General features: G+C 40.2%; 4 protein-coding genes across 6 annotated transcripts in view; 2 read left to right on the top strand and 2 right to left on the bottom strand.

Annotated features, from left to right (window-relative positions):
- col28a1a (collagen, type XXVIII, alpha 1a) overlaps window positions 1–15,319 on the bottom strand; it is a 52,274-nt gene extending 36,955 nt beyond the window's left edge. The window contains exon 1 of the mRNA XM_061093061.1: window positions 15,198–15,319. The gene's annotated coding sequence lies outside the window, so the exon portion shown is untranslated. The remainder of the gene's footprint in view (window positions 1–15,197) is intronic.
- rpa3 (replication protein A3) lies at window positions 241–4,257 on the bottom strand. The gene is made up of 4 exons (XM_061093060.1): window positions 2,275–4,257; window positions 2,101–2,175; window positions 515–626; window positions 241–436 (listed from the first exon to the last, which is right to left on the bottom strand). The coding sequence occupies exons 1-4, from the start codon at window positions 2,371–2,373 to the stop codon at window positions 354–356; spliced, it is 369 nt and encodes a 122-aa protein (XP_060949043.1). The 5' UTR covers window positions 2,374–4,257; the 3' UTR covers window positions 241–353.
- On the top strand, window positions 2,635–11,582 carry umad1 (UBAP1-MVB12-associated (UMA) domain containing 1). Of its 3 annotated transcripts, none has more exons than XM_061093059.1 (4): window positions 2,635–2,785; window positions 3,488–3,578; window positions 4,993–5,078; window positions 8,841–11,582. In XM_061093059.1, exons 2-4 carry the CDS (start codon window positions 3,497–3,499, stop codon window positions 9,114–9,116), a joined length of 444 nt encoding a protein of 147 aa, XP_060949042.1. In that variant the 5' UTR covers window positions 2,635–2,785; window positions 3,488–3,496; the 3' UTR covers window positions 9,117–11,582. The 3 variants fall into 3 exon arrangements, with proteins under 3 accessions (XP_060949042.1, XP_060949041.1, XP_060949040.1); XM_061093058.1 differs by having other exon boundaries at window positions 2,635–2,896; XM_061093057.1 differs by having other exon boundaries at window positions 2,637–2,995.
- glcci1a (glucocorticoid induced 1a) overlaps window positions 12,970–27,604 on the top strand; it is a 31,090-nt gene continuing 16,455 nt past the window's right edge. The window contains exons 1-3 of the mRNA XM_061093306.1: window positions 12,970–13,339; window positions 21,297–21,448; window positions 27,127–27,216. Of these exons, the coding sequence (XP_060949289.1) occupies window positions 12,970–13,339; window positions 21,297–21,448; window positions 27,127–27,216 (612 nt within the window). The remainder of the gene's footprint in view (window positions 13,340–21,296; window positions 21,449–27,126; window positions 27,217–27,604) is intronic.

Here is a 27,604-nt window from a genome sequence, read left to right as displayed (position 1 = left end):
TCTCCTGTTTGCTCCTTGTAAAGTTTTGTCCTAAATATGTAAAGTGACTTGAGATTATACGTTATGATTTGGTAATATACAAATAAAAGTGAGTTGGAATATTAAAAAATATATATAAAAGAAGCATTTAGTATAGTATTATAAACTCATGTTCTTGGATCAGTCTTTTTTCTTTCTGCTTTGAACAGAAGATCATATTTTGTCAAAAATTTTAAGAAAAAAAATTGGATTGCACCAACCTTATTCTTTCAGGGTTTCAATTTTATTACAAACAAATCTTATTCAATATTATACATTTGAGAACATTTTATTCTGAAAACAACTTCAGAGAACAAATCTTTGAAAGTGCACGCTCATCCACTGGAAGTCATTTCAAAAGGGTAGTGCTGAGGGAAATCATGGACGACCTTCAGGGCTTCATTGTAGAGCTCCAGATCTGTGGGACAGAACAAGTTCAAACTGATGAATGTTGCTGTTTGACAGCCATTTTATCTCTTCATGAAATAAAACCTACCGAAGGGGATGCCCTTGTCCTCTCGCAGCATGTTGTATGTCGTGGCCATTATTCCTCCTTTGTTGGACACCATACCGATCAACTCCACAACACCGCTCAGCTCTTCTTCAAGCTGGAAAATACGTGAATGAAACAGAACTTAAACACCCATACCTTGTTGACTGAAAATAGGTTCACTCTTTTAGGGAGCTGTACACAATTCACTGAAGCATTATTGATGTAAGATTAATCTCTTAAAATGTTCTCTGGCCTTTGCCTTTCACATATGAAAAACACAGCAGGAGATTCTTCGCCTAGACGCTGCTGGAGATGATCACGTCTTTGTAAACAGCACATCAACACTGGCGTCGGCCCTTAGCACCAAACACTCTCTTGACATGTTGTCAGCATCTTCTACGCATCTGGCACTGCTTTTTCATCCGGACATATTTGTATTACTTTTCTTTTTTGCCTGTTTGACGTCTGTCGCGCGATAGAAACGTCATCAACACCCCTGCTCGCTCGATCTCCTGCTATGTTCTCACATCAGCTCCAACAGACTTTTTGTAGACATTATACTAGGTGACTATCCACAAAGAAAGTCTGCAGACAGACAGGAGGCTCTCACTCTGACATTTTCGTTCACACATACATCCCCTTCGAAGAATGCCTGGAGGATCTCCGGAGTTCAGTGTATGTCTGAAAGCAGCTTCAGATAGTATCCAGAGATTTTCCTAGGGAACTTGAACAGAAAACTGCAGAGTCCAGAGCCTCTCGCTCGGGCATTTGCCTCCTCACATGCAACCCCTCTAGAGAACGCTACCAGTTTACCCAGGGGTTCAGTGCATCATCACAGCTGACATTTCATCAACCCAGGGATGACCGCAAATCTTTGACACGACCTCTCACGTGACAGGGGTTGACATGACGTGCAGGTTTCACCTATACCACAAAACAACTTGTAAAACCTTATTTTGTATCAAGTCATACAAAAAAAGTATGAGTTTGGAGCCTTGAATGTACTGAAGCAAAACTGAGGATCGTTCTCATTAAGAATCTTTTGAATGGGATGGTTTTCATTCCCTCCTCAGTGTGAAAGTTTTAGGTGAAAGGAATCTACATGCAGATATTGAATAATATCCAACCAACTAAATAATGTTTAATCATCTAAATTGTATGAATTGTTGTTTTCTTTATATTTAAATACATTATATTGACATAGGGAGCTGTTCTTCTCTAGAGACGCCGTCATCTAGTAAAACAAAACATCTTTGGAGTTTAAAGACAACTGAAGTCTACAACAGGTTCACCTGTTTGGAAGCAGAGGGGGAGGGGTGTTCAGCTGCAACATGCTACTTCACCACTAGATATCACTAAATCCCACACAATGCACCTTTAAAAGATGTTAACAAGTCATATCATGGAGTGACCTTTACAAACAGTCTATGGGAGTGAGCAGTGACACCAATGTCCCAGACGCGCTCTGGGTCTGAAAGGAAAAATGGCGAAGCATGTATAACACCAGGAACTAAAGAGTAATGGCCTCTCTACAGTTTCACCAGTCAGACGGAAGCGTGTGTGGGCTGAGACGTCACGCATGTACTCACGGGGTCGTTTAGTTCCACTGTGGCCACCTTTCCGTCTCCATCCGACACAGTGAACGTTTTTCCCGTTGGGTGAACCTGTCAAAGCAGAAAATCCACACTGAAAGTTGGGAACATTCGAAGGACGTCACCGGTGTTTCCACTTTAGAATTCACGGTGGCTGCAGGTGACACCAACCTTTTCAACGCATCCTACGAAGCACACAGGTCTGTTGGTGTACTGCGACAGCATGGAGCAGTTGACTCTGGGTTTGGGGACATCTATTATTCCTGCCATGTTAACGGGTTCGGGTTGTGAAGCTACTGGAGTCTGGACAATGCAGCACAGCGCGGGAAATGTTTCGTTGTATCGGTTTGAGTCACATGGCAGCGCGAGCGGGCGGGGTCTCTCGGATTACGTTGAAACAAGCCTTGATTTGCAACCAAAGCAAACCCCGGCGTTAAAATCGAGCGACCCGAGCTTTTTGCACGACATATCCGTCGTTGTGTTTTAGTATGTAGCTCCCCAGAAACTACAACAGGTTCCGGCTGCTGCTGCTGGCAAGAGTGCAGCGGAACTGAATGTGGTAGTCAAGAGTTTCTACACGAAAGAGCACACTATAGAGACCTCAGTGACGTCAATAGCAGATCATAACAACATGGATGGTTCGCACTGAAGCAGTTCAGGCAGCAAAGCATATTCAGTGACGGTAAAACATTCGTCGCTGAGCTGAAAGTAGCCGAATTAATCCAAACTCAACGGAACTAAAACGTTATGGAACCGTGAACTGATTTCATTGTAACCCGAACTGAATCCTACGGTACAACGACATCTGTTAATTCACTTTCGTTTCTTGACTTTGGACGAACACAGTTTTGTTGTGACTGCTAAAAGAAGACATTTAATCCAGGAACAAAAGGTATGGTGCTGTTCTATAATGAATTCAGTAACGGTGGGTTATGTTTACTTGAAATCAACTCTCCATCCGTACTGTGATTGCATTGTGAACCATGAACCACACTGTTTGCCAGAGAAATGCCAGCTGAACATACTCATGAACATTTAGTAGCTTTATGGAGAAGGGAGTATATTTCCTCCTGATCCATTGTAGCTCCAAAGTAAAATGTCCTTACAGTAATCCAGTGAGATAATATCTATATCAAACATGTCAACAACTGAAACCTGGCAACTATTACGGCTGCTGCTTTAACTTTTCTTACCCGTAGTTGGACTTTTCATACACAATAAAACAAATCAGAGTGAACGACATCACACATCAACATTACAGCTACAAGATGGGCTTTAACTTAATACACAAACAAGCATAGGCACGTAGACATAAGGTCAAAATCTACCTATCACAAATCACACAGGGGCCGCTGCTCTAACCGTGCTTCTCTTGTGTTGACAGGGAGTCGTCATGTTCAGTTTCCTCGGACTACGAAAAGATGGGAAGAAGTCAACATCCGAGAAGGAGGCAGATGGAGGCTTTGTCATCATCGGTGAGTGACATCAGCTCATATGAACGTGAACTTGACATGTTAGTATTTTCACTAACACCATTAAGCTGGTTGTTTAGCAGTAATTTTGGGGATACATCCATCTGACTTTTTCACTCCCGATACAATATGGATACCTGATAGCAATCCAATACCAGTGTTGAATAAATAAACGGTATACCTTGCCGTGTGGAGGAGACATTACCTTCCTAACTTTGTGTAATTTGTTACATTTAGTGCCATTGCGTTTGGCCGCCTCTTTAATTTCGAATCACACGCCAAACCCGGGAACTATTTCTTGAATCAGTCACGTGGTATGGCCGGCTCGCGAGGCTTTGAACGTCACCACATACGTCACCAACGCGAGCCTCGATACGCACCTCACACACCTCTACCTGGATCACTCGACACATGCTTCGAAGCCTCGACACGGAAGGACACATCACTAATACCGAGGTCACATAACAGCAACTCATATATCTGTAACTGTGCATCTCCATCCAATAAGAAATACCATGAACCATTACTTAACAATTGTTTGTTACCTTCAGTTAAAATAATCTTCTGTCTCATTAAATGGCAAAAGATCTTAACACATGAGTTAAACATAAGACAGCCCCTGGAATAACATGTTGCTGCCATAGCATGACACTGAGAAAGATTGGGTACAGTTGAAGTTCATATTATTTTAATTATATTATAAGTGAAAAATTATGTTGAGCATTCTTATTATACTATTTTATTTATTTATTTGGGCCTTGGTGATTCCCAGAGGAAAACATGTCTCTATGAATAATCAAGTGCAGAGACTCAGGAGCTGAGAAAGGGGCAATGTGAACAATTTAATTCTGTGGAAAAAGTCATTTTGGCCCTTCAGAGGAATAGAAGGATTTCACCAGTAACTTCTCTCTACGTCCTCCCATCAGCGCCTTTTTTCATTCAGTGTTTCGGCCACTTGACAAAGGGATCTAATGAATTGGCTCAGTTACAGCAGCCTGCCGCCAGGCTATTATGCATGACCTTAAAATAGGTATGGACCTACTATACTGATACATGACTGTCCAGATTTTATTTCTATTCTCTGGAACATATGTTTGTCATTTTTTACAATGTATTCGTCTGCATATTCAGTCAATAGCTAAGTGTTGGTGATCTCATACACTCACCATGCTGTTTATTTGGGACTTCATGCTACTACTGGGTAGTTCCTCCCTCACAAAACGACTTCAGTTCTTCTCAGCCTAAGAGAAAAAATAGCTATTTTGGAGACATCTGCAATATTCAACATTTTTTTAACCTAGACCTTTGGTATACAGTGGCTGGTTTGGTTTAACACAATCCTGAATTTCTGTAATTTTACCTCCATATGTCCATTTAGTATTTTTTTCTGAAAGTATCTGCCTTATTTGCTCTGCAGGAGAAACAGCTGAAGAACAGAGGAGGAAGATGCAGACCACAAACGCCACATATCCATCAACAAACGTCATAGTGCAGCCATCAAAGGTGAGCACGTTGATAGATACTATATAGTATGGCATTCAGAGAAAAACACATGCTGTTTTCATGATGAAGAAATTCCCTAAATTGTTCTTTTCTTCCTATACTAAGTGATTCACCATTTACACTGGTAGTTGAGAGTTTCCCAGCAGGTGCTGGAAAGTCAGGCTGAGCCACCGTGCCAATGTGTGCCTCTACCATTCACCCATCTAGCTTTAAAGCCAAGCTCAAACAGAAGCTGCTGAGCATCTCTGCTGGCCTTCTGTTTGTCCCTATATTTACTTTATGAGCCTTAAGACTTCAATTTTAATTACTTGGTTCTAATTAAGGGTATTTTGGTGTGTGTCTGTGTGTGTGCTTGCATGCTTGTGTTCGTGCACACTCTGTAAGGTCCATATGGCATCTTGGAGTTACCACATGTCCCACAATTAGTGAGCGGTTCATCCCTCCAGTCTTAATAACAAGGTGCAACAGGAAGCGCTGAGATGCAATAACACTGTAGCCTCACTCCAAAGAGTGCAACACACACACACACGCACACGCACACGCACACGCACACACGTTGCATGCGTTTTGCGCACTGCAGCAAGGATAAACGCTTCACTTCCTGCGTCCGTCACATGATGTCGATTCTTGCCTCCTAATTGCTCATTACGGTCAACGCTATCAATTGCACATCACACTGTGAAATTTTTACATAAATTGAATGATAGTTGTAAAACAAAGCTTATTTCCTGTTGCCAGTAGGTGGTGCCATCAGTATTAATACATACAGACTAATAGATCTGTTCAAGTAGGGGCTCTGATGTAGCGTGAGCGATTTTTTGTCAATTGGACAATGTTACAACAACTTAATTTTCACACTGATCATAAGGTGGCGCTATGACCCTGCACTAATATTAATATATGGGGCTGTTCAGGTCAGGATTGTGATCATAGGTAAGTAGTTCGGGGGCGGTTGGATAATGCAGAGTGGATTTACAAAGTATTTCCTGTTTCATGGCGAATCAGTAGGTGGCGCTATGACCCTGAGGAAATATTGACACATAGAGCTGTTCAGGCTTGGACTCTGATCATGAGACAGACGTTTGGTGGTGATAGGACAATGCACAGTGGAGTTGTGACAACATTGTCTCCTTTAGCGAAGGATGAACCTTCGCCGTACCTCAATGTTTACACGGTTTGAGGAAATGTCCCAATTCTGAGAGAGAGAGAGACGTCACCTCTGCGAGAAATAAAGATTCCTTTGATCTATGACCACTGACACTGTCACTGCAGGAGTGGAGTTGTTTGTTGACGGTTCAGCATCAAATGATTCATGGTCCATGTATGTCCGAGATACAGAACATCGTGGTGGCGTGTAATCAAACTTTGACGCCAAGCCACACCGTGTGACGAAAAATCTATCTTTGAGGTAGTTTTTTTTATCTCCATCTTGTTTAGATGACACTCATCTCAATTGAAGTTGATCTGATGAAAGCCCTGGGGCAAGTTCGTCAAAGTAAAAATGTGAAAAATGGCCACTGAATCCAAAATGGCGGGAAATAATCATTTGAGCTCTTGTTATGGGATTTGCGGCAAATATTGATCTAGTGGGTGTCAGCACAGTGCCCCTCCCACTGTCAAAGATAATGGCCTTTAAGTGTGAAATATTGTTGCCTTCTTGGTTACATTCCTTGAGGGGATGTCAGCGCATAGAAGCTGCTTTATGGCCGAAGTTAATGTGCCTGTGATAAGTTTGATCAAGGCAAAAATAAGTCACCTACTCTTCACAAACAGTTTTGATCAATGTTTATTTTGTATGTGTCTGGAACAAAAACTAACACTGCCAGTTGTACCTGTTCCTGTTCTGGTAGTGCAGGAAGATGATTCAAATGTCACACGATCAAATCAAAGCATCCTGGATTACACAACACACAACATTGGATCTAGGTCAGTGAGGACAGACTCAAGTTCATCATGCTTCAGGATGGCACATTAGCTTGTGTAACTGTGGAATTCATGTATCTCATATATTAAAAAAAATATTTGTACTACAACTAGGTCTAAGAAACAATTTAAGTAATTAAAGGGCCAATCCATGTATTTTAGTGAAACAATTAAGTATTACATTACAACATTACAGCAAAAGCAAGCCATGTCTTCTTCCTCTTATGTTACATTGACAGCAGGAAGGACCCATTAAGAGGGAACACAAAGGTCAATATCCCAAATTGTCTGTGTTGACCAGGAAATACCTGTCTATTCTTGCTGGAATTTCAGCTGCAGAAAAGTATACATTTATAATAAGAATAAATCTAAAAGACTTATTGTCATTCCTGTCTAAGGCCTCAAAACTGCATATAATGCCCCAGGTTTATCATGGTCTTCATTTTCATGTTAGATTATAGAGTCTAATGTTTTGTTAACATTTGTTTCATTCCTGATAGTGTTTATTTTGTCTTCAGAATGACAGTGATGCATATCTATCCATCCATTACCTAAAAATATATTGTTCAAGAATCTTGACATTTTTTAAATCTAAATTCCAGGTGAAGAAAATCATGACTCATAATTTTTTACTCAAATCACAGAGCCCTATTTTTCAAGTGATGATTGGAATCATGAGCAGTTAGTGGGCAGACTTTTGTCCTCAGTGCCAGTGGTGTCACTCCTGTTAAACACAAGAGAGTGGCACTGTGGAATTCATTCACAAGTCTTTGTCAATTAGCTCCTGGAAACTCGGTGTTGTTCATGGCAGACTGGATAAGGAGCAGAAACTTCGTGTTGCTTCTCATTTGGCAGAGAATCCTGTATGTCACAGCTGAAATGATTACTTCCTCGGTTTTGTGGTTTCAAATAGTTCACACGGCACACATTTCCATGTCAGAATTTAGAGTGAAGCTCTTGGTGAAAGCACAAACTTACTTCCTGGTTCCTGGTGCACAGTTTCATCAGTTTCAGTGAAACCAACACATTTTTAAGTTGTGACTGAGCCCTGTAAGGTTTTCTTCACTCTAATATCAGCATCTTCACACTGTTTTGAGTACATTATAATTAAAAAATATATAAATTTACTTACTTCTACATTATAAGCAGCCTTTTATCTCCTCTGATTATTTTTTGTTTGGTGAACATAAATAAATGTCCCGATATATTATCATATCATATATATATATCATCAACATTCAGTGTTATGCCAGTCAGCTTCATAGATACAATTGTGGGATAAACAGCACACAGTGTGTAACCATGGGAAACCACTTTGATCTGCACCATTACAGCCACAATGAATGGCAGTGTGGTCAGTGTAAATCATTAACTTGCTTTCAGTACTTTTGTATTTGGCTGCAGTAATTAGGAACAGCAGGTTGGAATGTGCCTCCTAGATCTACACATTAAATCTAAAATAGTAACTGCACATGACTCAGACTCTTCAAACTTCTCTATCCCGGAAATTCTATGCAGCCATGACTGAATCAAGAAATGTCTGAAGCTCTGCTAAATACTGTTCCCTTAAGGGGTTGATTACATCACGACCCCCCAGAAAAAAAAAAAACGTTGGATCACACAAACTACAGCTTGTGTCAAAGTCTTTTTTTGGTAGAGGCTTGGGCGAACAGTTGAATATAACCTTAGGATTACACAAAGACACCAAATTAAAGAGTATCTTTGTGGAAACTATGAATATATTTAACAAATATCATAGCACTCACGCCATAGTGTCCACCTCTGTGCTGTTTCAACACTGTACACTGATGCTAAATCTATATTCTCTTTTCCCTACAGTCATCCTACGTGCCTTCAGCTCAACATGACAACATAGAGCTCCATAAACCTTTACCCACAATAGGGCAAGTACCAGGGCCCTCAGCAGCGGAAACTGCTTCGACTCTTCCAGATGTCCTCGGAGACGTCCCCTTCACTTTGGCTCCTCATGTCCTGTCTATGCAGGCAGGATTTCAGCTGATTCCTGATGTGCTGCTGTCCCGGGACATTAACTACAACCTGGCTAATTTTCACTACGACTTCACTTTAGAGAACTCAGTGCTCCATAATGCCTAGTTTGATTGAATGTTTATATCAGGGGCCGTCGGAATTAGTTCACAAGGTGGGGAACTATATGAGAAGTTACAGCTCCAAATCTTATTGAATAAGCAAATGGGATTCTGTAGAGTTATGAGTAGTAAAACTCTCACCAAAATGACATAAAAAACCCTAAAGTTGTCAATTTTACAGCATTGAACTTATATAAATGACAAGGTCTAACTGAATTACTTTGTCCCAACAGAATGGCTTTGTTCCCTGTTGTGTTGCTCAGTGTGAATACAAGGAGTAAAGTGTGTTATAATGATATTGTCTAACTGAACGGAATAGTTATGGATTATGACAAATTGGGTCAATAACATTTTACTTACCAAGACATTTGCTGAGTTCTGGGGACAATGATGCAAACAAACACACCTGAAATGTTGGTGTCAATCTGACATCGCTCACAAATACTGTATGTAAAACAGGTCAAATTTGAACCAAGAAGTTGGCCAACAAACCATGATGGGTAGTTTACCAAAGATACTCCTGGTAATAGTTTTACCGTCCCCTTTTCAATTAGCCTATCTACTCATTAGATAACTTTTGGGGTAGATTATTATCAATTAATGTACAAAGTCATATTCCCCTCTAATGTGTAGCTGGGTATCTCAATCTTTCATTTTTTATTTATTTCAAGAGGATTAAAAGAGCTGTAACCAATATGTGGTATCAGCTTGACAAGGTAGTGGTCGTAAACAATGATCGTTTATGAAAAGGACTATGGATCTCCACAAGTAAAAAAGAAATTAAGCCAAAATGTCCCGGTAATGGACACTGCTATCTTGTTCTGGTGACATAATTTGGTGAAACTGTAGTCTAAAGGTGATACATGTGCTTGGCCAATCATGAGTCAGTCTCATCTATCAATTATGACATTTCACCCTGTTTTTAAAGCATCAAATAACTAATTAAGACCAAATTTATCAGAAACATGGATGTTGAGCAAACATCAGTGTGATAAGAACTACTTAAAAAAACAGACGATATTTGTAAAAGAATTGTTTGAGGTGTCCATGTCCTTTCTACTAATATGGATGGAGCTGGGGTTATTACCTACATTGCAGCCAGCCTACAGTTGGCGATAGATATGATTTGGCATCACTTAAGGGAACTGTCGAGTTGTCCTTCTCTGTCCACAAAGTTCAAAAGCTATGAGAAAAAGCCTGTTTTATTTGAGCTCATTTGAGGCTGAGGCCCCTGGATGATGAAGCAATAGCAACTATTCAAAGCCTGGCACTTGGACAACTCTCTATTAGAGTCACTGGATAGAAACATCTACTTCAGAGGATTGTCTAAATGAAAAGTGAAAATGTATAGTTAGACAATTTTTTTACTAACTTCAGTTCACTGTGTCTTCTGTCATAATTTAAAATGATGCCATTGCCTTTTATATATTTGACATCATGTGAGGTTGCAACTCAACAATTGATATTTTTAGTGTTTTACAGCTGCCAATGGCCTCCATGTCCTTATTTTTCCTTCATGAATATGGCCTTCCTTTTGACCCATCATATTTTTCTACCATGATTACGAGATTGCATTATCTGCATTTTCCTCTATTTCATTTGATGTGTTAATGGGAAGTCACTTGCTGTTCGTGTTTTAAGCACAGAACAAGGCTCAAGAGGTGCAGGTGTTCCCACGCGTCATTTGAAATCCTTGAACCTTTGTCAATTTGCAAAGAAAAATCCAGTCCTAATTTTGAAAATAGACAAATAGTCGTGAGTCATTGGAAATGTTTGAATCTATACATTTGTCAAAATAGGAATTTAAGGTTTTCAAATGTAATTTTATTTAACTATTAAATAGACTTTGTGCCACTCTCTGCACGTGTCCCCATCGTCTTTCAGCTCTTCAACTCATTGATTAGTCTCTATTGTGCTCAACTGACATGATAAGTGCGATAAGTTGTGCTGTGTTAGAGTTTATATTTGAGAGTTTGTGGTAGAATGAATAAATCATAGCTATCTTTTTTGCTTTGTTGATACATGCTGTAAAAATACAAGGTTTTCAGTGAATCATTCATCCATCAGTAGTTTTTACTTTGAGTACTGTTGTCTTAGATATATGCGTACCTTCTGCTTTGAACCATGATCTCAGCACAGAGTACATGAAGCTGGATGGACTGACATCTTTTTTACCTTTGTATTGTCCTTTGTTCTGGCTTAGAGAAACATGTTTGAGAAACATGAGCTTTTGAACTCAGCACAGCAATACTGTGTTTACCTCTAAGTTCTTTATAAATGATCAAACTGGGTCTCTTAAAACCTGATGTGCCTTTAATAAGCAGCCCATACCATTCAGATTGTACCTTTCCCTCTCACTAATATGTCACTAAAATCAGTTCATGCTGGTTTGGTGTTCTCCTGGTTGTAACTGTGGAAGACAACTTACTTTACAAATAAATTTGAAGAAGGGTGTGGTGTGTTTTATCATCAATTACTGTCTCACTAAGTTATTTTGTAACTTGGCAATAGTTTGAAATAAATATGATCAAACTGTTAAGAAACATCATTATACCAGGTTATAGTCTATGTTCAAAAAACAATGTGTAGGACTTGGGCTTGCCATGGGACTGTTGTTGATGAGGGACTGTACGTAAGACTCACTTGTTTTGATCTGGGACTTGTTCACCTGGATTTATGACTTGATGGTGTCAATGTGAGACTTGTTCCTTCGATGGGACATAATCGTCTTAACATGGCACCTTTTGTTCTGACTTGGAACTTCCTATTCATCACTAGGGTCTTGTTGGTTTTGACTTGGGACAAGATTTAGGAAGTGCTGTATTTTCCTTAGCCCTGATTCCACATAGCTTGAGTTCTGTTATTTGTAATGATGATGTGTGGAAAGGGAAAATATAAATTAGATAAAACTTGGTTATAATTAATATGCCCAGTAAAAAAAAAACAAGTGTAACAGAAAGTTTAGCTTGTATACCAGAAATGCATCGTATGGCTCCTCTACAGTGGTCACCAACCAATATCACAGACTAAAATTACTTTTGATTAATGTCATTAAATCTTCGTTGATCATAAAAGAAAATACAGAACATAAAACAACAAACCAACAACAAGAAAAGGTTTATGAAATTAAAAGTAAGTTACTACAGTCCTGATGCTTTCTGATTTGTAAGTGCTTTTGGTGTTTTGTTTAGTTTAATGTTATGCTTGGACTCATGGGTATTTTGTTTCATTGAGACCATTTCCATTCATGAATGAAACAATTACAAAACAAGAATGAGAACATTCCAATTAAAGACATGACTTGAATCAAGATCCATGTTCTGCTAATAAATATGCAAAGAGGAATCAAACTGAAAGTCATTGATGTATTTTTATTCAGCATTCTGGCTGAAGCCTCCATGAAACCATTAAACATATTAGTGACTGGTCCAGGAAATCGTGCAGGGCCAATCAGAGGGAACATGACCCGAAGTCCAGCCTCTGCTGTCAACCGCTGTCAGTGGTGTGTGTGGTACCAAAGAAGAAGAAGAAGAAGAAGAAGAGGAAAACTACAGACTCAGGAGGAGCGAGCAAGATAACAGCACGGCACGATTGATGTTCCGGTAGAAAGTTCACTTAGGACTATGGTGTGCTCTTCCTGTTCTTGTCGCTGTCATCGCAGACACGCAACGTGAACGGTCGGCGTGGACTTCGGGAATAAACTTTCATAAACTTTGGGAATCTGACCTGTCAAGTTTGTCAAGATGAGTAGCGCATGTGTCGTCTTCCTAAATATGGAAGGGCGATGTTAGGTTGCGGACGTAGTATTCTACTTGTCATATTCTCACGTAAACAACCTCATCAAGTGGAGGTGACGGGTCATGTCAGCATCCACAGCAGCAGCAGGCACACTCAGCCGCTCCCCCCCACCCCCCTGCTCCTCCTCCTTCACCACCAACAACAACAACAACAACACCACCACCGCGGTCCGATCGCAGCCCATCCGCGCCACGGTGCCGTACCAGCTTCGGCGTGGAAACCAGCTCAGCCCAACCCGCTCTGCTTCCTCCTCCTCCGCCTCCTCCTCCTCAGTAGCCGGGAGCAACACAAGACCGACGACGTCCCGTTGCTCCAGTCCCGCCAGCCCGAGTGGAAGCGGCTCGGACGGCAGGCTGGTCCGCAGGCAGAGACTGTCACCGCCGGACAGCAGTGGTTCACCCGAACGGCCCCACGACCCGCCGCTTTCTAAAGGTAATGACATCCTTTAAAGTGGACGAAGCTTATCCGTAATGTAGCCATCACCGTGCAGATAGCTTGGCATGCTAAGCGCCGCTCCTGTCTCTTATGTGGCATCCGTCACGCGGAACTAGCTCCACAAAACTGTCAAATCAATGGTGTCGGTGATGAATGAACACGATGCTTGCATTTGGAGGCTGGGAACTGAGGATTTCCAAGAGATAACACGCCACTCTTCTGTTCGGCTTGAGTATAGAACACGTCCATCATCCATCTAAATGAAATGTCAATTTTAATCATTTCACCCACCATTAGCCATCAGGCGTCATGTCGTGTTTTGGTGCGAGGAGCTAGTGGAAATAACAGGCGAAGCAGCTCACACTACTCAATGTTTACACAAACATGGCCAGTCTTGTAAAAAAATGTGTCAACCGAATTGTAAAGCTGATTGTTAATATTCAGAAAGCGGTTGTGAGGATCTTTTAAAGCGTTGAAAACAATAACAGCAAACCGGAGCACCTTAAATTCTTAAGTTTTCCATAGCGAATTCGATTTAGCGAAACATTCTCTCTAGCTTTAGCTGTCCATATCGGGGCATATGCATATGTTAGGCTAGTTGGCTAGCTCTTTAATTGGGTCATAATACAGTGGGGGGTCAGATGTTAGACGCTCTAACCACCGAGAGGGTTCATGTCATCGCTTATATGTTTCACATTATGTCCCTCAACCAATGTTCTGGTGTCCAACATTGTATCAGTAATATTCCAGAACACCCCATTTTATGTTGTCAGTGGATTATTCGCTTGTTACGTCGGCGTTTTGAACGGAATCATTTGATATTAGCACATCAAATAGTCAGGTTATGTTGGCGTGACCCTCGCTCAGTTAAATACGTGTGGACACGGATGCCTGTGTAGTGATAATGATGATGCAGCTGCTCTGTCGAAGATTAACTGCGCTCACTGAGCTTCAGGATCCGGATGATCGGACGGATTTTCGGGACAATTCTGCGCATAGTGAAAGTTTGATAGTAATTCGTCACATAGAGGTTGTTCACCGTGGTGGAAACGGAAAGACATACGTCGTCAGCTGGTGGGACTGTGGCTTCAATGGCAACACTGGGGCCTAGCAGTCTGAGAGATATAAACAGAGCCCTCAGGGCAGGCAGGGCAGCCTCTGCAACTACATGCATGCAAATAAAAACACTATTTGGCAACCAAGATTACAACGTGCATTTGAATATAAAGAATAACAAACTGGCCTTACAAATGCATGACATTTTTTTTTTTTTTTGCAGTTAAGCTAACACGCAGCTTGTAGTATTTGGTCACTGCATTTTTGTGATGAATTCTTAATCTTTTCCTCACAGTCCATTTTGCACTCATCTACTGATTCTGAACACCTGTACACCTGCCTATTCAGGCAATTATCCAATGATCCGATCATGTGACTGCAGTGCTATGCACAACATCCTGAAGACACAGGTTAAGATTTTCAGTTAATGTTCACATCCAACCTCAGAACGATAAAGCTAATGTGATCTCTGAATTTGACTGTGGTTCGAAAGTTGGTGTCAGACACTGGTTTGAGTAATTCTGATACTGGTATTTTCACACTTGTTAAGAGATTTTGCTCGGGTAGGAAAGCAAAAAAAATCATCAATTGAACAGCTGAGGTGGGCTGACAAGGAGTTGACAGAAAGGCAGCAGTGACTCAGATAACCACTTTTTATAACTGTGGTAAGCACAAAGCATCTCAGAATGAACAACACGTCCAACCTTGAGGTGGACGGTCTACAACTGCAGAGACTACGTCAGGTTCCACTTCTGTCAACCAACTACAGAAATTGAAGGCTGCAAAGACACAGACTCACCAGCACTGGACAGTTGAAGACTAAAAAATTGTAGCTGGGTCTGATGAATCAGTATTTCTGCTGAGGCTGCAGATGGTTGAGTCACAATCTGGTGTCAACAGCATGAACCCATGGAGCCAACATGTCTTGTGTCAAAAGTCCAAACTGTTAGTGGTGTGATGGTGTGGGGACACACTTTGGGTTTTTCATACTTATCAGTAATGGGTTGAATGTCCCAGTCTATCTGACTCTTGTTGCTGATTATAATCATCCCTACTTGCACATTTTTAATTTGATTGGGTGTGTTCCTTGGTTGTAGGCTTTTGTTTATATTTTCAGTTGCTAGCAAAATTAACTTTGTACCTAATGGTAGCCTCATGCTTCTGGTCATTATAAAAAAAACACCCTCTGCATTTTGGTACTTGTATTTATATGAAATATGCTTTCACCACAAGCTTTCATCAGAAAAATGTGTTTTGTGTGAACACAGCCAGCTCTGTTTTCTTGCCAAGTCAGATAGACACTGACATTAATTCCATCAATGTATCTTTATGTAATGTCATCAAACTAATTATGTGGCTTCCATAGCTTTATTTATGAATATCTGTGTGTGTTAGATATAGTGATTTATTTTGTTGTAAAGAAGGCTACAAAATGACATATTTGATTTTATTACTCCATTTAGACCTAGCATAACATTTCTTTTGGGTGATTGGATTGCAATCAGATGCAGCTTGCCCACTTGAAGGTAGAGGTGTTACTGTACCTATGATGTATTGAGGACGGATTGCGAGTTGATCGACATAACTGCCAAGTGATCAGGGACTTTTGAAATGCAACTGCAATTTTTCAATCCACAATCTAAGTGGATGGAGTTGCTGCTGTTCTCTACCAGTGAGGCAAGAGCAACTAGGAAGCTAGCAGTCATTAGCCATCCTTTTCTATTCTTCTTCTACCTTTTTTCCTCTTGTTATTTTTATCCATCCAAACAAGAGGAGCATGGTAGGACATAAGCTAGACTGTGCAATTAGATACCAATGTGGACACATTGAGTGACATTTTAATACAATTTGTAAACGAATCAGGACCTTATTCATTTAAAAACCATGTTTATTTTTTAAATGGTCGCACACTTTACATGGATTCAGGGCCTTGTTAGCTGGCATCTCAGAGCAAAGCACATACACACAAGGTTCGGGTTGTCTTCTGAGCCAGCACCCGTAAATTCCAGCGAGTCTCCTTTTTTGTTTTGAATGATTCAGTTTGATTTTCTGATTCCCTTCGTCATAAACAGCTTGCCTCTGTCGCTCTGACAGCATCTTGCTTGATCAAGCACATCTCAAAGTTTTCCTCATCTATGATCCCCTCTAATGATGCATGATGCATTCAGGTGTTAATGTGACGATCAGCAAATACAATGACATCTGATATATAGGTCAGATAAAATAAGATTAACGTGGAATTTTAATCTTATGGCATTGTTTCATTACCTGTGATGATTACTTCGTTTAAATCAATCATAAATAATTCCTGACAATTTATGGCTTACTTAAAAATCTGAAACTTGTTTTATTTTTAATGCATTTTCTGATGACCTCTCGCGTCCCACCAGCAGTGACATTACATTTAATTTAGCTGACGCTTTTATCTAAAGCAACTTTCAATAAGGGCATCAACAATGAAGTTACAAACCCAAAACAAGAATGAAGAATGTACACTTTTCTTTAAGAAAGCCAAACTACAAATTGCTCTAAGTAAGTGCCATTTACGTGCTACAAAATGTTTAGTTTAACTTTATTTATTATTTTATTATTTTATTCAAGGTATAGTTGGAAGAAATATGTTTTTAGTTTCCGGCGGAACATGTATAGATTTTCTGCTGTCCTCATTAAGGAGCCAGGAGTGTAATAGTGTGAATAGAGTGAATTAAGATAGGTGAAGGACCAGTCGAGCTGCTGCATTCTGGATGAGCTGCAGAGGTCGGATGGCACTAGACCAGCCAGGAGGGATTTACAATAGTCTAGCGTGAGATGAGCCTGGATCCGAACCTGCGCCGCCTTCTGAGTGAGAAGGGGGCGTATTCTCCTGATGTAGTACAGCATGTATCTACAGGAACATGTTGTTGCAGTAATGTTGGCAGTAAAGGCCGGAGCATGCTTCTGCGTTGTCAGGGGCCCGCAGGCACGCAGCTGTAAAGCAGGACTCGTTCTCATTCATGGTTTTCCAACCGTTGCGCGCGTTGCCATGCAATTCCCCGCCAGAACACTAGGCGCAGTAATGTTTTTTGTCGAAGTCGGCTCTTCTTCCTGTGTTGCACGAAGAAGAGCGATTTATTTACATCGCCACGGCGGCTCCTCAGAGCCTTTTTCTGGCGGAAAAATCCACCGGTTAGTGACGGGTTATACTAGTGGACATAGTGTCGGATCTCTTCTGCCAAGTGCTCTTCTATTTGGTCCATATTCGTTCTTCTAAATCTTCCGTGGTTTCCGGGCATGAACCGGAAATGCAACTCCGGAAATGATGTAGTTAGCAGACCAATCACAGCCCTTGCGGGCGGGTGACGCTTGCGGGGCTTTGCCGTCTAGTTAGAAAAATTGGCCGACGCACGTAAGGACATACGAAGGGCCGTGAGGGACCCGGAAGGGCTCTTGCGTCTCCGGGCCCGTGAAAACGCAGAAGCATGCGCCGGCCTTTAGGGAGAGTTGACTGTAGAGTGTCACACCCAGGTTCCTAGCAGTTTGGGTGGGGGCTAACACAGAGTTGTCAAAGGCAATAGTCAGGTCATGGGTGGGAGAGTCTTTCCCTGGAAGGAAAAGTAGTTCAGTCTTGTCAAGGTTAATTTTCAGCTGGTGTGCAGACATCCACTGAGAGATGTTGGTCAGACAGGCAGAGATTTGTGCTGCTATACCTGTGTTTCAGATTGGGGAAAAGGGAGGATTAGTTGGGTGTCATCTGTATAGCTATGGTAGAAAAAGCCATGTGATTGAATGACAAAGCCGAGAGAGTTTGTGTACAGAGAGAAGAGGAGGGGGCCCAGGACGGAACCTTGAGGGACCCCAGGAGTGAGAGGACAAGGTTTAGACACAGATCCTCTCCAAGTTACCTGGTAAGTGCGGTGGTTAAGGTAGGATGAGAGTAGGGAGAGAGCAGAGCCTGAGACACCCGGATCCTGAATGGAGGAAATAAGGATCTGCTGGTTCACTGTGCCAAATTCAGCAGAAAGCTCTAGATTAGAAGTATGAGGACAAAGGAAATAGAGGCTCTAGCCGTGTGAAGTTACTCAGAGACAGCAAGGAGGGCAGTCTTAGTTGAGTGGCCTAAAAAAGTGCTATATAAATATAAAACATTTACCATATACTGCTAAAATCTACAACATGAGAAAATATGATGTTTCCATTCAGATTTTTTTTTGCTCATTTGTTCATTTTGCAGATTTTTGTTACTTATCAAAGAACCATGAAATATTTTGGAATTGCTACTTTTTTGTAAAGATGAATATTCATTTAACTATATGTATGACTACCTCAGGCTAAGAACTGAAGCTTCCCGTCATATTTGATGATAGTAAAGTTAGTGTACTATATACATAGTAAGATATCCCGCAAGAGACTATTTATTTCACATTGAGATCAAGATGTCAGTGGGCTGTTAAAATACCATATCAAGTACTTAACTAACGCTGATGCTGTAATGATGATTAACAGCTTGATTACAGGTTGAAGGGAATGAATGGGCTCCTGGTCAGGACAAGATTTACATACAGGTTACATACAGCTTTATTGCATTAAGAAAACTCAATGCTACCCATTAGATTCTAATACATTCAAACATACAAGCAAAACATATTATTTTTACATTTGATAAAAGTTGACAAATATTAAGGTTCAGTCATTGTATCACCTATTTCAATAATAGTAATCAAAATAAATCAAAAATTTAATCGGTTTTGTATTTACTTCATAGAAGCGCATATATATCAAGGGATGCAATCAATCGTCGAGAATATTTACCTAGAAAATAAAGTGAACATTGACAGTCATGTTTTTAAACAAAAAAGAAACACATTATAGCCTTTTGCCCATCCAAATCCTACATCCAGCTTTTAATCATGTCAACTATTTGCAGTTTGAAGCACCATAATTATTTCAAATAATGGGACACACAGTAGAGTGCGTACACCTGCCTCTAGTCCAGTCGCCTTCAATTCAGTGAAGCCACCCCAAATTGCACACACTCATAGTTAGCAGATAGCAAAAACTTTTTTTTCACAAAGAAATTTGTGGAAATTTCGTAAAAAATGCCCACGTTTCGGGGGGGAAATCAATTCATTAGTCTTTTGCGAAATCCTGCTTACGGACAAACAACAAGGGAGAAAACATAACCTCATTGGTGAGATACTTATCTAAACACCTACTTCATCATATAACATAGTATAATAAAGATCTTAACGATATTTTTCTACAGTCACATTAGGGGAAAAACATGGGCAGCCAAATGAGTAAATGTAAGTGAAGTTGGAACTACTACCTCAAGAAAACTTAGCCACCATTGTTGCCTCGTTGTGGAGATAATGAGTAGTAAAAAAGTTGAAGTTCCTATCAATAGTTATACTCAGTCTGTTCATCATGACTATATTTGAGTTACTAAGGAATTCTTCATTTACGTGGAAAGCCTGGATGCTCAATGCCAGTGGGTTTTAGTTGGCTCCCTGAAGTATAGGTTTACAAATGTACTGCGTAAGGCTAGAGGTCCTTCCTCACCATTTTCTACCTTGTTGAGACACAGTTGAAAGTTGCCAGCCAAGTCTAATTTAGTCTCTCCAGTGTCCCCGTAATCCTGTGGATTTATAGCAAATGATCTTGCCCTCTACCTTGTGTAATGGGATTCTCTATTGTTAGACAAAAGGCTAAGCATCCAGATTACAACAGGAACATTGGCCAGATAAAGTGTATGAACACGCATATGCTTGGTAGATGTGGCTATTGTACTTAAACTTAGCATCATTCCTGTTATAAGACATGTTTACCGTGGAGGACAGTACTGTCTGTATCTGGCTATGCTGTACAGGGTTTCAGAATTCACAGTCAGTGAAATCAGTCCTCCCAAAATTCTTTTCGCAGACATGTTCACTTAAATATATGCAACTGAAATGTCTGATTTTCTGGTATAACTACTATATTCCTCAAATCAAAGTATAGCTATAAACTGAACTAAATGTCAGGACCCAACAAAATGAAGCCTCGCATCTTTCGGTCGTGCAAATATTTCACAATAAATACCTTGTTAAAACAAATGAACAGATTCAGTCAACAGAAACAGAAAATAGTTTACTTTGAAACAATTACAGGAATGGTTGAGATCCCTTAATGCAACACTCAAAAAAGTTATGTTGAACAATGCTGAACACGTTTGTTGCACAGATACAGTCGATTATAATTGCAGGATTAAAAGCTGTCACAGTCTCTGGACAATTTTCCTATCAGGTTTCTTGGTTCATTTAAAAAGAAAATGTTTATTCTTTATATCCTTAATGGTGTTGACACAGATATTGGCCCATAAAGATGGACCTTGCCTTTGTAGGCTAGAAGACCAGCAGGGTGTTAACAACTGCTCCTCATAAAAAAACAAAAAAAACCACAGTATACTATGCACATACTTTACAGAAAGATGCCCTGTGAGGGGGTAGAGCGGTCGTCCTCTAATCAGAAGGTCGGTTCGCTCCAAGTCTTCCCCATTCCGAATGCTAAAGTGTTCTCGGGAAATACTAACCCCAAATGTCTACTTGTCATAGAAAAAAGAGCTGCATATAGTTGCACAGTATGGATGTGTGTGTGAATGGGTGAATGTAAAACTGTACTGTAAAGCACTTTGAGTGGTCCTCAAGACTAGAAAAGCTATATTAATTCAGACCATTTACCATTTAGACGAGTGGAGAAGTCATGTAGCTAGCCAGACATTGCTCACTTTTTGTTGGTGCTTTTTTTTATGCTGGGCAGGTGTTGGACAGTTGGTGTGGGCTAACAAATACAGCACATTAGGTGATAAGTCTGTAACTTTAATTGTTTCTGTTATATTGAACTGACATTGTTCCTTCTCTCTCTTATAATTTTATTTGTGCAGCTGAAAGGACAAAGGCACAGCAGGCGAGCAGTGTGGGGGCCATTGGGCGGACATCCTCCTTGGGTACTATCACTGGGCCCTACCTCTCTGGACAGTGGCCCTGTGATCCTCACTTGCTCTACTCATCTTGTATGAAAGATAAATCCACACAGGTAAGCACAACCCACACACTGCTTTTTCCTGCCAGGTGTCTCGCTGTGGCATGCAGTATTTTCTCGAGAAAATTAAAGGCAGAGGTGTTGGTATCACTGGGATGGTGATACAGTGTGTTACCTTGTATTTGAGGATAATACTGATATTCTGGTTTGGAAATTACATATGATTGACATTGATTCTTAACAAGATGAAGGTTATACAGTCATTCAAGCAGGTCTGGGATTTGAGCTAAATGCTAACATGCTCACAATGCTTTTAATTCACTGTGTGAAACATCGTAGTTTAGTTTTGACGTTCAACTATTTATTGAGTTAAAGTCTGTGTGAAGACTTAGTAAGTGATGTCCCTTGAGTCTGTGTTAGTTTTTGTATAAGAATAATATCTGAGGTTTAGAAATCAGAAAAAGACTGGAAAAAGGGATCTCACCAAACTTGTAGCCGAGTCATCCTCACTGCTTAATGACACAAGCTCCAGGGATCATTAGCGCTTACTAGCATATCTCACCCAAATCTCTGGCTGGACTGTCAGAAGGCAAGTGGTGTTGTGAATGTCTTTGAAAAATGTGGGAATATCTGCAAAACACATTTCTGCTGATTAAAATCTTCCACCCGAATGTCTGTGAACCATAATCAATAGATGGTTGTAGATACTGCTTAAGTTTCTTGAAGTGAGTGAGTGGTCATTATTTCACTTGTGTACGCCCTTTAAAAGACTGGAGAGCTGCATCTCTGGGTTTACGTTAAGTGGAGGATATTTGGCGTCATTTTTCCTTTTCACCATCTGCAACCTGAGCAAAGACTGTATGAGTCACTGCTATCAGTCTGTGTAGGTTACATAACTACCAGCACTTGAGCTGTGGAGGTTTAAGAATTTCTCCTAAGGATATAATAAAGGTCTCTATGTCATGTTCACTGTTTTAACCTCGGTGGTAGCTTAGACTGTAAACATGTTTGAATCATTTACTTCTCAGGATGTAGCTTTGTTATTCTGTATCATTCTGCCCACACCTTCCTGCCCTGTGATCCTCTCATGCTGTGCAGCCTCAGATGTCCCCTCCACACTTCGGTCTATTCAGCCTGTTTCTTCTAGGTTGTGTGTGTGACATTTTCCACCTACACCTCTCTGCAGCTTCAAAACCCAGATGACCTCTTTGCTCTTAGTGTATTATTAACCTTAGGGGGTTAATAATGGCAGTGGTTCTCAAAACTTTTTCTGTCACGCCCCACTTTGGAGCTCCAATATTTTTAATGCCCCACTCGCTCCCCAGCCAAAATGAGGAGCGACAAAATTATGACAAAATGGGCCAAGTTTAACATTTGTATTTACATAACTTACACATGATCATTAAATCCACATTACTTTATATACTTATTACTATACTATATTTACTAAATAAAAAAACTTTTTCAAACAACTTTTTGTGACATTTGTCACTTTTTCAAAATATAGTGCCATAACTTTGCTTAAATTTAACTTTATTGAAGGTCTTTAGGTGACATTTATCACTACATTCCTCCATCAGTCTGTATTTTTTCAATAATAGAGAAAAAATAAATTCAATTATAATCACTTTGTTACTAAGATGATAAAGCTTAACCAAGAAGAACACATGCATGTGACGGGGGTGTAATGTTTCTAAGTGTCTTCTTAATTTGTTGGGTCTCATAGAGTTTTCAGACATAACATACACACTGGTCTCTCCTCATGTCCTCTTTCATTCACTGTGAACCCAAGAGCAAGACAGGGTTCATCATACTTTCTTTTCAACTTGGTTTTTGAACACTGTCTCTTGTTTGTCCCTTACCAGCTGCTTCACTTGAACGAGATCTGATCTCCTGTGTGTCTCTGAGCGAGTGAGTAGGGGCGGGGCCTGAGTGTGCGCTGTCCGTTCACGAAAAATATGCTCGACATGCACAACACTGTACAGGGAGCCACTGAAGAGGGGCTGAAGCCGGGGTTTGCCGACCCCTGCTCCGCCGTTAAACAGATGCGGACGTCAAAACATTAGTTTGCTGTAATATTATTCCCACCGCACATTTCCCCCTCCCGCCGCGGGCCCCACCTGTTAGGCGGGTCACACCACACAGTTTGAGAATCACTGCCCTAAAGGGACAAAGGCACAACTATGAGTGTGCATGAATGCAGCACCAGCTGTTTGATTGATGTTGCACAAAGATGCACATAGCTCATCTCTTGCTTATTTTTGCTTGCTCAGTTTAGTACATTGTAGAAAAAATTACTTTCCAAAGGCTACATCTACAGTACAACGTTTTTTTATGAAATTGCATCAACTCTGCTACAAATATAAATGGTGTCCACACTTCTCCAGAGGAGAAGATGTTTGGAAACACTACTGGTCCGCACCAGTTCTAAGGCAGCTCCGCCGGTTCCGTTCAAACTGAGCAGGGCGGGAGATCCGGACCAGGACCCGTCCGGCACCGGGCCGGCGGAGGGACCGGGAGCCGGACCGGGACCGGGAGCCGGACCGGGAGCCTAAAAACCAAATGCTTCCTCTTTCCACCAGTACATGCATACCTAGTCTACATGGGTGGTCACGTGATATATATTTCAGGCATGTTGGTTTGGTTTTTTCTTTTTTAAATGTAGGATTTTGGCTATGCTGGGCTGGCCAGCAGAGCCAGCACAAACATAAAGCGCCTGCGCTGTGACTTAACTTTACCAGTGAGAGGCAGCAATTCACTAAACTAGGGATGCACAATATATATCAATCCGATATATGAGTGGCTCAATAATGGGAATTTAACATTATATTTATTTATCAGAATAGGTAATTATAGCCGATAAAACATCAGATAAACACGACGGACATCACGGACATATGGACCTCAGACGTCAGTCCAGTGAGTGTTCTTGGTTTGACAGCTCGGTGGCTCGACGATGATTTTGTAGCTGAGGCTTTACTTCATTTATACTGCAAGGCATTAGTAGAAGAAGGACACAAAAGATGTGTGAGTGAACCAGGACAACTTTTCCATTTATTTCTTCTTTATTCGTCATCTCCTCTCTCTCCACAACAGAACCACTTCCGTTGGTGACCCTTCACAACAAGAGTCCAAACAGACACAGTGCTTATGACAGGAAACACAAACTAACCTTCCACAATAAAGCAACTTAATCAAATAGCTTACAATTTCAATATGAAATGGACATTGTTGCATCCACTCGCATACAGCAGCCTCTCAGGTCTTAAAGAGCCTTAATTTTTTATATGAAAGATATACTTTATATCTTGTTTCAACTAATTGTGTTTAATAATGGACATTTCTGTTCAGAGATTTTGTTAGTGCATTTAATTTATATTGAATTTTAAGCAATACATTTGATAAGATATATGATATATATGAAGGCCAAAGTATAGAGAAACCTTCCTTACTCTCATGCACTCAAAGTACATAAGCTATCCTCAACCTTTTTCTTGTCTTTATTGAGCACACTATTCCATATCTTTTGTCATTTTTTATCAGACTTTCAGGTCCATAAAAGCCATTATTTTTGAAAGCACACGTAAAAATATTTAAGTTAAATTATTTTGAAGGAAACATTTTGATGTTTGAAGTTTTCTTATGGATCTGAACAATAGATTTCTTCTTCACATTTACTGTTGTTTTGTCGTTTTTTTCACCACTGAAATAAAGGTGCCACATCATTTGTGATTTAAAGTCTTTAAAGTAAGCTGAAACAACCTTTGACATCTTAACCCACATCAAGAAAGATAATCAAAATGACTCTTTGAAACTCCACAACACTGCGGCCAATTTATACAGAAACTGCAAAAAACACACCTTCAAGTTTTATAATACTTGTTTGCTTCAGTATAAACATAAACAGTGTGTCTGTTACACTTTGCCTGTATGAATATCTTCAATGTAAGAGATGCAATCAATATGCAGACCCCGTGATCCATCTTAATCTACTGTATTATAAACCAGTCAATGGCCTGTTTCTTAAATCACTCACTGCATCTGCAAATGTCCAAAGGTCAGTGTAAGACTTGTAACAGTAGCGTAGCATTTTCAACAAGTTAAAAACAAAACCAACATGACTGACAATTTCAAATCTAAACTCAAAGGTTTGGAAGAGATTTGAATTTTATAAGGACAGAAGTCTGGCCATATGTGTCTGTACCATTGTGTACTTCAGCATATATGTCGATATAATGAAGAGCAGCGGTGCACGACAAACTTGACCTAGTGAGACAGTATGATGAAACCTGTACAGGTGAGGAGTCTTTGGATGGTAAATCTAAATACTCCAAGCAAATTACTCTTATGTCACATTTCTCCCCAAACTTACTGCTTAACTCACTTTACATGCCTCATTTTAGAAATATCGGCCTCAAGTCTTTTCGCTCTTCGCAGCATGTTTGACTTAATAGAAATTAAATGTAGTTCTAAATTGATCAATATTTATTATTAAAGTGTTAACTGTTATAAAGTAGGTACTTGGGATTCCCTGGTCTTTTAATATCCCTCGCTTTGATGGTAAACAATGATTTTACACAAATGGCCTATTCTGATTTGCAAATCATGCCATATTTAAAAGCATCTTCACCTGAATTGTATTATGGCCCATATATCTAGATATATTTATGAGGGGAGAGAGGCACACACTTAATAATCATTAACATCCGATAACAATAGTAGTAGTTGTGTTGTAGTCAATGAATCCAGAAACCAATCTGTTGTCACAGAGGTTGTTCTTAGTTGGTGCAGTAGGAGAGTAGCTCCATTCAGTTTCAATGTCATGTAACATAATGTTCCACAAGCAAAAGTCGTACAAAATTTGAACCATCATTCTTTGCTTTTAGTCCATCTATAATTTAAAGTATTACATCCAATGACCCTTTGACCCGTTGGTGTGGCTTTCACCAGGTGTTATGGGAAGTAGATCTTGCTTGTGTGTGCACTAAAACCAAAACAGGTGTTTGTTTATCAGAGGAATGACTGTATTGCAAAATACATGTCATGGCAGAACAGTTATTGCTGCCATATGTCCAGGGGGCGTGGCCTGAACATGTAGGCATAAGCAGTCAAACAAGGAAGAATCAAACACACGTAAGAAGCTTCTATCCAGTATGCTAATTTGTTTTCACATTCAAACTGCAATATATAATAAGTTTGTGTGTGTGTCCAGATGTTGTATTCTCTGCCTAATTTAAGATGAGGAACAACATAATATGTTGTGTTTTGCCTTCAGTGATTTAAGCAGGGGAGTGATTAGTTGGTAGTAAGATGTTATGTTTGTGGCCTGTGTCTGGTCCTACTAATTATTTGAACTTAACTAATTGCATGTTCTTGCTGTTCTTGGTGGAACAAACACATGTAATCAGAGATCCTAAGGAAGAATATAAATAGTAAACTAACTATTTTCTGTTTTCTACGCTTTTGTCGCTGATAGCCCATCAAGCTATTTTGGTCAGTGTTGAGTTATGATCCAAGCATCGAATTGGTGATCTCTAACCGCTATGAAACTGTTCAACTATTTTCTTTGTCTTATTTTATTTTATATACATTTTATATGGTTTATTTCTTAATGCTTTGCCTGTGTAAAGCTTTCGTCTCTGTGTTTGACATGAACTTCATAAAAGCAGATGCACTGTCTTACTTAGAAGAGCAGGTCTGTTGATAGTAAGGTGTAGCTGTGATGTTTTCAGACTCCTGGATGTTGGTGTGACGACTCAGGAGAGAAGAGGAGCACCCACCAGCGTTCTGCGTCCTGGGGCAGCGCCGACCAGCTCAAAGAGGCATGTCACTTACATTAACAAAAATACACACACATTCAGGTCAAAGAGATTTTTATTGGAAGCTAAATGGTAGATTATGGTTGATTGCATTATGCGTTTCTAGTCTAAACAACACCCATTTGGCACACTTTCAAACTTTACTTGTATCAATAAAGGCAGTGCATCATTCACATATTTTTCACACACTGATGGAATAGCGATCATGAGAAAATTTGGGCTTCATTGTCTGGAGCCACCTGATGCCATTGCTGACATTGGTTGAGAGGCGGGGTACACCTTGGACAGAACCAAGCAACCAACTAATGATCACATTGGGGCAGGTCCTCCACTAATCTGAGGGTTGGTGGTTCTGTCCTATAGAAGTGCAATATGAATGTGTATGAATGTG

The sequence above is a fragment of the Limanda limanda genome, chromosome 19 (assembly GCF_963576545.1).
Source record: "Limanda limanda chromosome 19, fLimLim1.1, whole genome shotgun sequence".
NCBI classification, from domain to species: Eukaryota; Metazoa; Chordata; class Actinopteri; order Pleuronectiformes; family Pleuronectidae; genus Limanda; species Limanda limanda.
Note: the sequence above shows the minus strand (reverse complement) of the source record. Positions and strands in the feature narration are given on the sequence as shown.